The 14,277-nt window shown below is 53.5% G+C and overlaps 1 protein-coding gene across 1 annotated transcript in view; it reads left to right on the top strand.

Annotated features, from left to right (window-relative positions):
- Positions 1 to 9,179: 9,179 nt before the first annotated feature.
- Positions 9,180 to 14,277, top strand: part of ENG (endoglin) — a 32,022-nt gene continuing 26,924 nt past the window's right edge. Inside the window, exon 1 of the mRNA XM_061433580.1 lies at positions 9,180 to 9,617. Coding sequence (XP_061289564.1) covers positions 9,551 to 9,617 — 67 coding nt within the window. The 5' untranslated portion in view covers positions 9,180 to 9,550. The remainder of the gene's footprint in view (positions 9,618 to 14,277) is intronic.

The raw sequence follows: 14,277 nt of genomic DNA, 5'->3' as shown, positions 1-14,277 counted from the left end.
ACAGATTGGTCTTCTGCGGCTGGTTAGTCTGTGAGCCATGCCAACCAGGGCACGCAAAGGACTCCCTACTCGTTCTGTGACCTCTAACCTCGGGGTCTCCTTGTTGCATCTGTCAAAAGGAAAGTGAAAGTGTAGTCATTCAGTCAGGTCCGACTCTCTGAGACACCATGGACTGTAGCCTGCCAGACTTCTCTGTCCATGGAATTCTGCAGGCAAGAATACTGGAATGGGTTGTCATTCCCTTCTCCAGGGGATCTTCCTGACTCAGGGATTGAACCCAGGTCTCCTTCATTGCAGGCAGATTCTTTACTGTCTGAGCATCTGTCAAACTGGGATAAAACACACACAGGCGTGCACGCACCTCCTCTGTTGAGGTTGTCATGATCAGTGTGAGGGTAAGTGGAAAAACACGCCCCAAATGATACAAAGCTAAGAGGAATCTACCTGACAAAATCATCTTCGTTACCTTTATTTTTTAAGTACAGCTTCATTAATTCAGATATGTCTTTAGTTTATGAAAACCTAAGCTGACCCCAACTATTCACCATGGAATCACTTTATTAATAAAAAACAAAAAACCCTTGAGAATTTGAAAAAAAACCACAAACTTTTTAACAGCTCCACCCATCCTTGCCACCACAAACCTCCCTGTGAGGGTTTCCTTCATTCACGTTTGTTCATTCTACTTTCCAGAGCAACTGCTATGCTCGGAAGACGGGGTCACAAACCCCCTGGTCCATGTGCAGTGGCTCTAGGAACAAGGGCGGCCATATTCACAAAATTCCACCCGAGCTACTCCACCCAGACCAGAGGGGGCCCGGGTGGCGGGAGTTTCCTTGAGCTGGAGCTCTGGAGTGGGGCCTTGAAGGAAACCAGGAGTATGTTTCATTAGGAAGGGCAGAGGGGACAGCTCTGCAGAGCCTCAGAGGTGGAGACGGCCCATTGAGTGTGGGGAGGGCTGAAACCTTAAAGGGACAGAAGTACATAATTTGATTCATATATATTCTATTTAATTAATATATTTTAATAGTTATGTATTTGCTGTGTTGGGTCTTAGATGTGGCACGCAGGATCTCCGTTGCAGCATGTGGGACCTTAGTTCTCTGACCGGGGACTGAACCCTTGTCCCTTGCGTTATAAGGCGGGTTCTTAACCACTGGACCACCAGGGAAGTCCCAGAGCTTAACTTTTTAATGAACATTTTCAAGCAAACTGAAAACTGGAGGAAATAATGTGATGAACCTCCATACATCCATCACCAACATTTAGTAATTGGTGCTATTTTTCCATACCTCATTGTTTTACTTTTGCCAAACCACTTTTAAGTAAATTACAGATATGAAAACATTTCACCCCTAAAGTCTGACTTCAGTATGACTTTACAATAAGGACCCTTTCCTATATAACCACAACTCATCGGTCCAAGAACACTGGGTTAACAGTAACACTGTGATAGATAATAATCAGACTACATGCACTTTTCCCCAATGGTCCCCAAAACATGTCTGTGGTCAAACCAGGATGCAACCCAGGACCACACACCGCATTTGGTTGTGATTCCATGAAACCTCTTTTAACCTCGAAGGCCTTTCTGCTCTCTGACGCTGACTGTGAAGGGACTGGTTGTCCTACAGAAAATTCCTTTTTCCAGATTCTTCTGTCACTTTCTCGTGGTGGTGTTTCACCCGCTACCCCACACCTTGAACTTCTTGTAAACTGGAAGTTAGCTGTAGAGGCTTCGTAGATTTAAGAGAAGTCTTTGGGGCAGGAATACCTAATAGACTAAACTCACGAAGGTTTGTTTGTTTGTTGGCCACACTGCGAAGCATGTGGGATGTTAGTTCCTCAACCAGGGATTGAACCCGTGCTCCCTGCTTTGAGAGCATGGAGTCTTAACCACTGGCTCGCTGGGGGAAGTCCCAGGAAGAGTTTTTAAACCAAGAAGGACAGTGAGTCCTGCAGCGCTTCCAGTTGTAACCTGCACACGCATCTCCCTGGGGTCTTAGAAAAGCTGACTCTGCTTCAGCAGGTCTGCTTTGGGCAGGAGGCCCCAGCTGCTGGTCTACAGCCCCCTACTTTGGGGAGCTCAGAGAGGAGCTGCCCTGTGGAGGTGGGAGCCCAGGGAAGGCGTGGGAAGAGGGGGCATCTCTAGAGTCAGTGTGTGCTCAGCGCCTAGTGGCGGGCTGAGAGGGCAGCGTGATGGCCAATCTGAGACTGTAGAAACGGTCACTCTTCAGGTCTCTGGGGACCCTCCCAAGATGCAGGAACATTTTAACCATGCAGCCTCTCTGTAACCTCAGGGTCTCAGAGAGGAAGCGCTCTCAGGTAGGGAGGTATCCTCAGATGCCCCCGCCCCTGTGGACTGCGCCCCTAAGTCTTGGCCTCGGGGGCCCTGAGGGCCTGGCCGGAGGCACTGAAGTGGGAGAGGAAGGAAGCAGGGAGCGGAGGAGGCCAAGGCTGTCGCCTCCCAGCCGAGAGAGGGGCCTCGAGTAAACAGGAAGGCCTGGCGGCTCCACGGTGGGGGGGCTTCAGAGGGGGGTGCAGAGACCCACTGGACATGCGCAGCTGGCCAACACAGGGCTTCCTCTTTGGCAAGCAGACCCAGAGAGGTTGTGCGACTTGCCCCAGATCACACAGCAGGGCAGGGGCACCCTCACCTTGCTCTATAGCTTCTGCCCCTTCTGGGGGTTGTGGTGAAGGGTCTCCCGCCTCTGTTGCCCACCATGGTTCATGGGGTGTTGGAGAGTCTCATCTCTTCTTGGACCTCAGTTTCCCTTTCTATGAACTTGGAGTCCCTACAACAGAGAGGTGCTAGAATCCCAGCCCAGTAGAATCCTTCTGCCTCTTAGATTGTCGTCACGGGCATGGTCATCTAGACCTTGGGCCTGGTCAGGTTTTATCAAGAAGGTCAGCATCACCCAGGAGGCAGCATGTACCAGGACCATTTCCCGGGGAAAGAGAGGGAGATATAGATTCCACTATTTTAGAATAGAGTCTGGCAGGACCTCTGAACCTGGTCACCTCCCTCTACCCTTGGGAGTCATTTGCCCTCTTCAGAGAACCCCCCCATCCCCAGGTTCAGAATGCCCCCAACACACACACCCTGGAAACCCAGAATCACAGCCCATGAGACCCCAGGTTGTGTAGCCCGGGGGTTAAGTTTGTTCATTTATTACACGAACACTTAATGAACACCTGTCATGGGCTAGGCGCTATTCTAAGCGATGGGGATTTAGCAGCAAAGCTTAGGCCCTTACCCTTATGAAACTCTTGTTCTAAAGAGGGAAACAGACCAAATAAACAGTATATGATATGTCAGAGGGTTTCCCAGGTGGCACTAGTGGTACAGAACCCGCCGGCCAATGCGGGAGACATAAGAGATGTGGGTTTGATCCCTTGGAGGAGGGCATGGAAACCCACTCCAGTATTCCTGTCTGGAGAATCCTATGGACAGAGGAGCCTGTCAGGCTACAGTCCGCAGGGCTGCAAAGAATTGGACACAACTGAAGCAACTTAGCACACACACAATATTGTCAGAGGTTGATATGTGCCCAGGGGGCCAATTGCTGGTGTGGGGAGAGAGAGGGCTGCTTAAAGTGTAATGGGACAAGCCCTAGAGCCCGTGCTCCACGATAAGAGAAACCACTGCAATGAGAAGCCCACACACCGCAGCTAGAGTGTAGCCCTCTCTCTCCGCAACTGGATGCAGCAACGAAGACCCAGCACAACCAAAAGCAAATAAATAAATAAAACTATTTTCAAAAATGCGATGGGAAGCCTTCATTGACCATGTGACATTTGATCAGCAACTTAAAGCATGAGGAGCAAGCCCAGTGGTTATCTAGGGGGACAGAGTTTCAGGGACAGAGCATGGCAGGTGCAAAGGCCCTGAGGTGGGCACGTGCTTGGTGCATTCCAGGAACAGCGAGGAGGCCAGCTGGGGTGGATTGAGTGAATGGGGGAAGAGCAGAAGTCAGAGAGGGGCAGGGGAGCCTCAGGGGCCATTTGAGGGGCTCTGCCTTTCACACTGAGCGAGATGGTTATCTGCAGAGGGCACTGAGCGGAGCAGGGATGGAACCTGACTTTGTTTTAACAGATTCTCTTTACAGTGTGCAGAGTGGGCTGGGAGCACGGGTGGGAGTAAGGAGGGCCAGTGACTGTTATATTCCATGAGGTGCTTGTGGTGGCCAGGGCGGTAGCTGTGGTGTGGTGGGAGCCCCACAGACAATGGAAATTTATCTGGGGAGGAGGAGCCGAAGGATGTGCTTATAGGTTGGATGAATGATGTAGCAGAGTCAAGGTCATCCTTAAGTCTTGAGCAATGAGAGGAGGGAGCTGTCATGGTCTGAGACGGGGAGACGAAGGCAGGAATAGTTGGCAGAGAATGAATAGAGCCCAGTTTTGGACTCATGAAGTCTGAGGCGCTTATCAGGGGCCTGGAGCCTGAGGGAAGAGTTCTGGCTGGAGACACAAAGCTGGGAGCTGCCAATGTATGGATGGTCTTTAAAGCTATCTGGATGAGGGCACCCAGAACAGTCCTTCCCAAACTGGAATGTGCACGTGAATGTCCTGAGGATATCAATTAAACGCAGCTTCTGATTCAGCAGGTCTGGGGCAGAGCCTGAGAGAAGCTCCCAGGAGACGCTAAGACTACATTTTGAGTGGCGAGCATCTAGGGCATTATATTCTATGCCCAAGACCCACAGTGGGCAATGATATCAATAGGGTGTCTAGTGATCAGTATTTGAAAGAAAATGGAACAGGGTGAATGCTCATCCTAAGGGTATATATATATATATATATATATATATATAGGTTCACAAAATGTTCGTTTTAATTATTGGAGTCTGAGTCCCTGGGTTTGTTCTGGGACATGACATCATGGTCGCAAAGACTTGAGAAAATCGGACTTGAGAGTGAGAATAAACAGAGAAGGGAAGAGACCCAGGGTCCAAGTAAGGAAGGATGGGGAGGTACCAGAGAAGAGGCAGATAAGGCAACCAGGGAGGTGGGAGGAAAACCAGGATGGAATGTTCTGGAAGTCAAGGGAGGAAGGACAGGCCCAGATTAGAATTAGCCTCTGCCCCTCCTCCTCAGCCCTGTTGTCCTGCGCACTTGAGCCTCAGTTTCCTCCACTGTAAAATGGAGATGCAACAGTCTCAGCCCGTTAAAGTGGCCGGGAGGTGGCACTTGGCACAGGGCAAGCGTGTGAATGGTGGTGGGGTGCTTCCGATTGTTCTCCTGGGCTTTGGGTTCCTCCTGGCCAGCAGACTGCCCTCCCACTGCACAGAGGTAAAAGCTGAGACACAGAACATTTTTTTAAATTAATTCTTATTGGAGTACAGTCGCCTTACAATGTTGTGTTAGTTTCCGTTGTACAGCAGAGTGAATCAGCTATGCATCTACATACAGCCCCTCTTTTCTGAATTTCCTCCCCATTTAGGTCACCAGGAGCACCAAGCAGAGTCCCCCGAGTTACACGTAGATTCTCCTCAGTTATCACAAGACGTGGAGGTCTTGCCTGAAGCCTGGGCACCCTGACTCCCAGGCCAGTGCCGTCTTTCCCCGCACCCACGCTCTCCCTTGCCTGTGTGGGTCTGGTCCTGCTGTTTTCAACTGTTCCTGGCTCCAGGCCGGTGCTGGAGACAGCCCGCCGCCTGGTGGGGGGGTCCCTGGGGGCCGTCTGAAATTCCTCTGGTGGCCCGCGGCCAGGGTAGACGTGCTCCATCCGCTCCTGCAGCCCCGGTCTTCCCGGCCAGCGGGGGAGAGGAAGGGGCACCTGCCCGCGGCGGGGGCCCCGCCCGGACGCCTGGCCATTGGCCGCTTGTCTCTTTGGCGTGTGGCTAGGCGGCACCTGAAAACGTCTGTATCAGTCAGGGCCCCAGCAGGAAACAGACGGCACGCTCCAGTGGGACAATTGGAGGAGTGGAGTGAAGGGTCTGTTGACACAGGTGTGGGCAGGGTGTAGGAAAGTCACGAGGGACAGTGCCGAAGCCCGGGGCTGGCAGTGGCCATGACCCGTGACTACCCTCAGCCTGAAGGGCTGGGTGGAGAGGGCCAGGTCAGGGCTGTGGCCTCTGGAGCAGAGAGGCCACCAATCTGCAGTGACCCTGTGGGGAAGGAGCCAGAAGAATGAATCCTCTGGCTCCTTCCTCTCTGAGCTGTGCAGGGATGGGGTTGGGGGTGGGTAGCGGGGCCGGAGGAGGCAGATGTGTCCGCTGGAATGGGGTGTGCATCTGGGGGGCAAACAGGAGACCACTAACCCAAGGCTGCTCCCCGCCTGCGGGTCGGTGTCACAGTGACTGTGAAACTCCCTGGGGATGGGCAGCCCAGCCTGGGGACTGGCCTCTGCCACTGGGGACAGGAGCAAAGGCCTACCTCTCTGTGTCTCAGTTGCCCTATGCGTCCCCCGGCTCCGCTCCTGCCTTACCTTCTGCGGAACTTCATGCTTTTAATCAATGAGTCTTAAGGACCAGAAGGTCCTCCTGGGCTCTGTGCTGGGGAAACAGTGGAGCAGAGACATCCAAGTCCCTGCCCTTGAGGGGCTTCTAGTCGAGCAGAGAGACTCACACAGCATGAGACTGGCTGAGGGCTGGGGGCGTCAGGGTGCTATGGGAGCTTTGGGGTGAGCCCCCTCTCCAGCCCTGGGTGCCTCTTCCTCCCTCCACCGGGCCCCTGGGCTCAGGACTCCAGGCCCTCCTTAGGTTTTTCTCTTCCTGGAAGTCACCCTCAAGCATGTCCTGGGTCCATCTAGGCCTATCCCACTTTCTAGAGAAACCCAGTGGGTCCTGCTTACCGTGTGAGAGGGGATGAATTAGCAGCATAAGGGTGGATGGGAGGGCGGTGTTTTCTTTTTTTTTTTAATATTTATTTATTTCACTGCATGGGGTCTTAGTTGCAGCACATAGGATCTAGCTCCCTGACCACGGATCAAACCCAGGCCCTCTGCATTGGGAACTTGGAGTCATAGCCACTGGGCCACCAGGAAAGTTCCTGGGAGGGAGGTTTGAGAGGAGCCTCCCATGGGGTCCCCGTTATGGCCTCAGATGCCCCAACACCCATTCTGGATAACAATCCCCCTCACCTAGGGCCATCTGTCCTCTTCAAGCTCAGATGGGAGCAGACGGGAAGGAGCAGAGCTTGGAGCCAGGCAGCCCTGGGGTCTCCAGCTGGGGTCACTCAAACCTCAGGGAGCCTCAGCTTCCTCCTGTGTTTCTGGCGTGACTGAGGGGATCCAGAGTTGACAGAGGAAGGCCTAGGGTGGGGCCTGAGAGAGGAAGAGTTCAGCTCTGGGGGGACTGGAGTAACTAACTGTCGCTGGGGCATGGACTCTGCCTGGGGGAACCTCACAGGCACCCAACCTTCCCCCAGTGGAGCCACCTTGTGCCTGGTGATGCCCACCTCCCCATCCCTGAGGCTGCAGGAAAAGGCCGAGAAACAGTCACTCTCAGGGGTCTCCCTCTGCTCTGTCACAGCCTTCCTGGCCTTGCTGGACTGGGATGGGTCTCTGGTGACCCGAGACCCGAGCCTGGCCGGGCACGGAAAGTGCAGCCGCAGGGCTGGGCGAGCAAACCTTCCCCCACCTCCACCCAAGGAGCCACACCCGCCCTTCCTGCCCTGGGGGTCAGCTCCTGCAGACACAAACACGCTCCACTCGGCCCCCGCTTTGTCCGGAGGCAGCCAGGGCTCCCACCTTCTCCTTCTTCCCTGGGCCTTGGTTTCTCCATCTGTGACCAGGACAAGTGTAAAGAGGAAAGCCCCTGGCTCTGTCCCCACTGTGGGATGGAAATTCATCTTCTCCAAGCCCACTCTGCCAGCACCCTCTCTCCAGAACCCTCTGTGACTCCCGAGGCCTTCAGGATAAAGTCCTGGCATTCAAGGCCCCCCACTCCCTGGGACTTCCCTAGTGGTCTGGTGGTTAAGACTGTGCTCTCAATGCAGGAGTCCCGGGTTCGATCCCTGGTCAGAGAACTAGATTCTCACATGCTGAAACTAAAAATCTCTCAAGCTGTAACTTGAAGATCCTTGCTGTAACAAAGACTGAAGTTCAGCATACTGCAACTGAGACCCAGTGCAGATAAATTAAAGTAAAAACTGCCCCCCTCCCAGAGCAAGGCCAGAGTCTGCCTCTCTAGGTCTCTTGTCCCCACCACACCCTTGCTTGACCTGCGGCCGTCAGGCCACTTCTTGCCTTTGTGTCTTTGCTCAGGCTGGTGCCCAGCCTGACATGCCCTCCTCACCCCCTTTTCTACCCCCTCACGCCAACTCGCCCAGACTTCCACAGGCCAGACCTAAACGTTCCCTCCTCCAGGCAGCTCCGGCTTCCTCCTCTGAGCCTCCTGGGGCTGATCCTAAAGTGCTACCCATGACTAGCATCAAGGCCGACATGTAGTTGGTGCTAACTGTTTGCAAATGAAAAAGGAACAGCTCTGGGACTGTCTCCCAGGCTCAGGGAGTGTGATGGGCAAGCCCTTTCTGAGTGCCGGGCCCAGAGCTCCGTGCTATGGCACCTGGACCCACGGAAATCTCGCAACCGCCTGGCGAGGAAGGCATTGTTGTACCTGCTTTATTTCCAGGGCGACTGTGTGGCAGTGGGCTTGTCCCCGGTCCTCTCTGGGCCCTGAGATCTCAGCACCAGCTGCTGCACTGTGCCAATTTTGAAGCATTGCTCCCCTATCCTGGGCCTCAGGCTCCCTGCTTACAAAACAAGGGAACGCCAGCCCAGTGTCACACTTAGGGAAACCAATGTTAGTGCCCGACGAGACCTGTTCAAACTCCAGCTCCACCATCTTCTTGGGTCAGTGATCACATCTCATCAAGCCTCTGTCCCCTCATCTACAAAACGGGGACAGCGAGTTCACGGAGCTGAGTTCCCCATGAAGTTCCAGGCCTTGGCCAGGCCTGGCCCCTGATGGTGCCCCTTGGTGGGCTGTTAGGATGATTCTTTTCATCTGCCCCCCGGGCTTGCCAGATGCACCCCACTAGCCAGCCGTTGGAGAGGGTGGGATGGGAGGGTGGGGCATGTGGGGAAACGAACCTGGAGCCTGGGTCCTCCCACCCCACTGCCTCCCCCCCCACACACAAACACCCCCGCCCCAGGGCCCCCCACCCAGCGACAAAGCCCGTGGCACTTCCTCTCCCCGCCTGGCAGGCCGCCTGGCCCGGCCCCTTCTCTAAGGAAGCGCATTTCCTGCCTCCCCGGGCCAGGCTGGATGAGCCGGAGCTCCCCATAGCTGACGGTCAGACCCCAGCCTCCATCTGTATCCACAGGCCAGGACTGCAGTCGCCACTGCCACCGTCCACAGAAGCCCTGCAGCCTCTCACCGCTTAAGGCTGGCCCAGCAACCCCCTGGCCTGGCCCCACGCTCCCGTGCCCGCTTCTCCTGACCCCTCGGCCGCCACCTCAGAAGGCTGGAGCAGGGACGCCGTCGCTCCAGCTGCCTGCTGCCCTTGGGTCCCTGCGAGAGCCCACGCCGGCCCCCGCGCCCGTCCGCAGCCCTGCCCCTGGACACCGGATAAGGCCCCGCACGCAGACCCCCGGAAGGACAGCATGGACCGCGGCGTGCTCTGCCAGGCCATGGCCCTGCTGCTGGTCGTGTGCAGCCTCGGCCCCACAAGTAGGTGTCCAGGGACCCGGGGAGGGGGTGACTGGGCCCCCAGGGCACAGACCAGGCCCCCAGTGTTCCCGGCCTCCTCCCTCTGTCCCAATTCGCGCCCAGTGGAGCTGTCCTGAGGTCGGGGGGGGGGTTCTGGACCACCTGAGACAGATGTCACAGGGTGACCAAACGTCCCGGTTTGGCAGGATGAAGAACTTTCCATCCTAAATGACTCGGGCAAACAGTGATGAGTTATTTACCTTAGCTCTGGCCTCCAGCTACGTCCAGTTTCTCCCCAGGAAGCCCAGGTCCTAGAGTGCTGTGCAGCCCCTGGCGAGTCCCCTACCCTCTCTGGGCCTTAAGTTCCTCAACTGAGGCATGGGTGGGATGGGAGGGTGCACGGTCTCAGAGTCAGAACCTGGGCTCTGGGTTCAGATCTCCTGTTGTGTTTCCTCGTGGTGTGATATTGGGGGACTGCCTTCGGGCCGCTGAGGCGAGTAGAGGGTGATAAGAGAAGCCCCCTCGGGGAAAGTCAGTGGCAAGCTGGTTTCTGTTTGTTGTGGTTTTATGATTACACTCCTCCTCCTTCACCTTCCCCGGGGCCTGTGAGCGGCTCCCAGAACCCTTCTGACTGGGTGCTCCCTCCGCTTATACCCAAGAAGTGTGCAGAATAGGGGCACAGCCCAGACTAGGGGTTCAGCCCGGGGGCTTCTCCAGGTGGTCATGGCCTCTGCGACCTTTTGAAATGACCAGACGAGAGTTAGCGAGGAGTCGGGGACCCCGGCCCCTCATGCCACTCTCCTTGGGCCTCTCTGTGCCCTGCCCCTGATTTATTTGAAGCCCCCAGAAAGCCCTGTGGACACCCCCTCACCTCGGGCACATCCAGGACCTCCTTAAGGGGTAGGGGAGGGGGGTGAGAATGGGAACAGAAGCAATGATGATCACCCCCTCCCTGCCCTACCCTGTCGTTATTGTTATTTAGTCACTCAGTTGTATCTGACTCTTTGCGACCACGTGGACTATAGCCCGCCAGGCTCTTCTGTCCACGGGATTTCTCCAGGCAAGCATACTGGAGTGGGTTGCCATTTCCTTCTCCAGGGGATCTTCCCTAGTCAGGGATCGAACCTGCGTCTCTCTCTGTCTCTTGCTTTGCAGGCAGGTTCTTTATCACTGAGCCATCAGGGAAACCCCTAACTCCAGCCAAGGCATTTTAAGGTCCCTAATCCTGGGTCTCTAAGCTCTTCCCACTGCCTCACTGACAATACAGGAAACCGAGTCTAAGACATTAAGTGATCCAGCAGGGTTTCTCCCCAGGCCTGTGGCTCCTTTGAGCCACAGGATCACTTGGTCCTGATCAGGGAGTGATATGGCAGCTGCTCTCCGTAAGCTCCCAATTATCTTCCAAGACGGCTGTCTCTATCACCCCATTTTACAGGAGGGGAAGTGGAGGTTCTGACCTGCTGAGTTCACACAGTTCCGACAGAAGCTGTACCTGAACTCCACGATAGGCCCCCGGCCATCTTGCCTTTCTCCAGCCTCCCCCACTTTCTAGTTTGATAACACTCTCTTCCTCTAGGTCATCAGAGAAAGACCCTCGCAGCTCTTTAGGGTCGGGTTTTATAGGATGGAAGGCAGTGGTGTGCTGGCAAAGAGTCAACAGTGGGTTGGGAGAGGTGGGTGAGGGCAGGGGGGGTTAATGTTTGTTAATATTCATGGTGTCAATGTTCCCACCCAGCTGATTTCAAGCTATCAACTCAGCAGACTTGGAGTTGGGGCGGCTGCGCCATAATAAAGCTTTATCTACTATTTCCACCACCCAGATATGACAGACATAGATAACCTCAAGAACACAGATAATATAAGCGGAATAAAATAATTAGGGGTTTATGACTTTCAATACAATAGTGTACATTTGATATATATTACACATTAAATATGTGATTTATTTAATTATAAGCTTATAAAATTTAATTTTTAATTATGGCTGTGTTTAACAGCCAGTTGGAAAAACTCCTGATAACGTATTAATCTGCTCCTGCTGGAAGGTGCTGGCACACCAGCGGTCAAAATAGGATCAAAACAGGTCCCCAGATGGATCCAGCCTTCTGGGAACACAACTTGGCAGAATCTTTCAAAGGGCACCCCTTGAGCACAGGGCTCAAGGGCATTCCAAACCCATCCGACCCAGCTCAGTTACTAGCTGGTAAACTGAGGCCCATGGAGGGCAGATAGGGACCAGGACCAGGACCAGGACCAGGATGTGGAAGCCAGATCTCCATGCCAGGGGAGGGGGTGTGGGTGCTAGTGACCCAGGCATCCTCATTCAAGCTGAGGGGGGTCAAAATTGGACCAAAACAGGTCCCCAGATGAATCCAGCCTTCTGGGAACACAACTTGGCAGAATCTTTCAAAACCCTAACTTATGTAACATCCTTGCCTTCAGAAGTCAGCCCCAAGGCCTTACTTGCCCAACTCAGTAAGGATGTATGGTCCGTAGGTGCCTGTAACAAAAGCCAGGCAGTGTCCACCAGCCTGGGCTCCATGACATGGCTGACTATGTACTGGAATCTCACATAGCGGTTACCAAGAAAAAGCTATTCCCAGATCTGCACTGTTGTGGACATCTGTCTGGGACACACTGTCAGATGCTCGTACAGTACTGACTCCAGTTCTATAAGAATAAAATAGCAGTAACACACACTCTGAGCTTCCCAAGTGGCTCAGCCAGTAAAAGAAACTGCCGGCCAAATGCAGGAGACAGCAGACTTGGGTTTGATCCCTGGGTTGGGAATATCCCCTGGAGAAGGAAATGGCAACCCACTCCAGTATTCTTGCCTGGAGAATCCCATGGACAAAGGAGCCTGGAGGGCTACAGTCCAGGGGGTTGCAGAGTCAGACACGATTGAGCACATATGCAATGTACCATATGCACAAAGAAAACCCCAATGTCACTGCTCTTTAGCACCAGGTTCTTCTAGAGGATCTTCACTTTCTAAAACATCCTTTCCTGTCATGTTGGAATTTCTTTTAAGAGCAAATATGTAGATTTTTTTTAAAGCAATTTAACCATATAGTCACTAGAGTCTGCTCCTCAAAGAAAATAGATAAGAATGGGGGAAATGACCTCCCAGCTCCTTCTATTAATTTGGGCCTTGTTAGCATGCTGGTGTCTTTCTTACTGGCTATTGTCTAGCATTTTTCAATGCAAGTGGATCAAACTTGGAAATCTTACGTACACTTTTTATGTCCCAGAAGTTTTCTATGTTGTCATGTGGACTCCATGATCATGCCATTGTGGTTCTAGAATATTCTCTCCCTTAAACGTGCCATCTCATCATTTCCCTAATGAATCCTTTGTTGTTGAATACTTAGGTGGTTTCCCCTTGGGACCAGTTATAAATACCACTTCCAAGCACGTTTTTGGTACATGCATCTTTTCCTGTATTTTGGAGTATTTCACTTGGATAGAGTCCCAGAAGTGGAGGTGCTGGGGTTCGTGGCCCATGCGGGGTGGCTGGAATCAAAGAGTGTTTCCTAAGTGTGGGTAAGGGCTTGCTGAAAGACAGGGTAGAGGTGTGACTTGGCATCCCCTGAGCTGCTGGCCACCTGCGTGAGGGTCTCCCCAGCCCTGACCCCTGAGAAGGGGCTAGGGATGCAGGACACAGCCTACAGATATCCATCCCTATAGTCTGCATTCGGGGCAGCTTCTCGTTTGCCAGGAGGAAAGGTAGGTTGGAGCAGGAGCTGTGTGAACCAGGAGACAGGGGTTCCCTGGGACAGTGAGGGCAGGACCATTAATTAAGGTTCTCACTTCGGCCAGATAGTTGGTAACACTAAACCCCAGAGGGAGAGAAAGAATCTATCTCAATTTCTTATGGGCACCATTAGGTCAGTGCTGGACCCTTGGAGGACAAAGGGCCTAATGAGGAATCAGGGTGAGCGGGAGGGGCCGCCTCTTCTGTGTCTCCAGCGCATCAGGCAGCCCTTTGTCTCTATACCCAGATTATGGATGAGGAAATCAAGGCTCAGGACTAGTGACAGATCCAAGCTGTCTATTGAACTCAGCTTCTTTTCCTTGTACCATAGGTGGCCTGGGTGGCTGTGGGAGGCTTGGAATACTGATCGTCCTGGTTCTGGAGCCCCTTCTTCTAGCTCCAACCCCAGCTTTGGGGCATCAGCTCTGGAGGCTAAAGAGAACCCTCATCCAGGGCTAAATTGACTTTAATACTTGTGACAAAGGTGGAGGTGAAGGCCAGACCACTGCTCTAGGCCTGTTATGTGTACTATCAGACTTAACCTGCACAAAAGCCCGATGAAGCAGGCTCTCCTATTAGCCCCAGTTCACAGCTGAGAATTCTAGGGCGCTGGCAGGTGAAGGAATTTGCCTGAGTAACACAGCTCAGAAATGAGTAACAGGAGCTCGAGCCTGGGACCTAACCATACACCATAGTGCCTTGGGGAAGACAGTGAGGTTCTCTGTTGCCAAATCATCTCACCCCACACATTAGGTTTCTTTCCTGCACCTATAGTGGGTCTCTCACCTAGAGCACAGCTGGATGGGTTCTGATGAGATTTTCCCCACAGGGTTTTGAAGGATGAATAGGAGTTGAAAAGAAGTGTTCAGGGAGAGAGCACAGAAAGGGCAAGGAACAAGGTATGTTTGATGAAAACGTTCACATCCC

The sequence above is a fragment of the Bos javanicus genome, chromosome 11, assembly GCF_032452875.1.
Source record: "Bos javanicus breed banteng chromosome 11, ARS-OSU_banteng_1.0, whole genome shotgun sequence".
Taxonomy (NCBI): Eukaryota; Metazoa; Chordata; class Mammalia; order Artiodactyla; family Bovidae; genus Bos; species Bos javanicus.
This window is presented reverse-complemented; position numbering and strand designations above follow the sequence as displayed.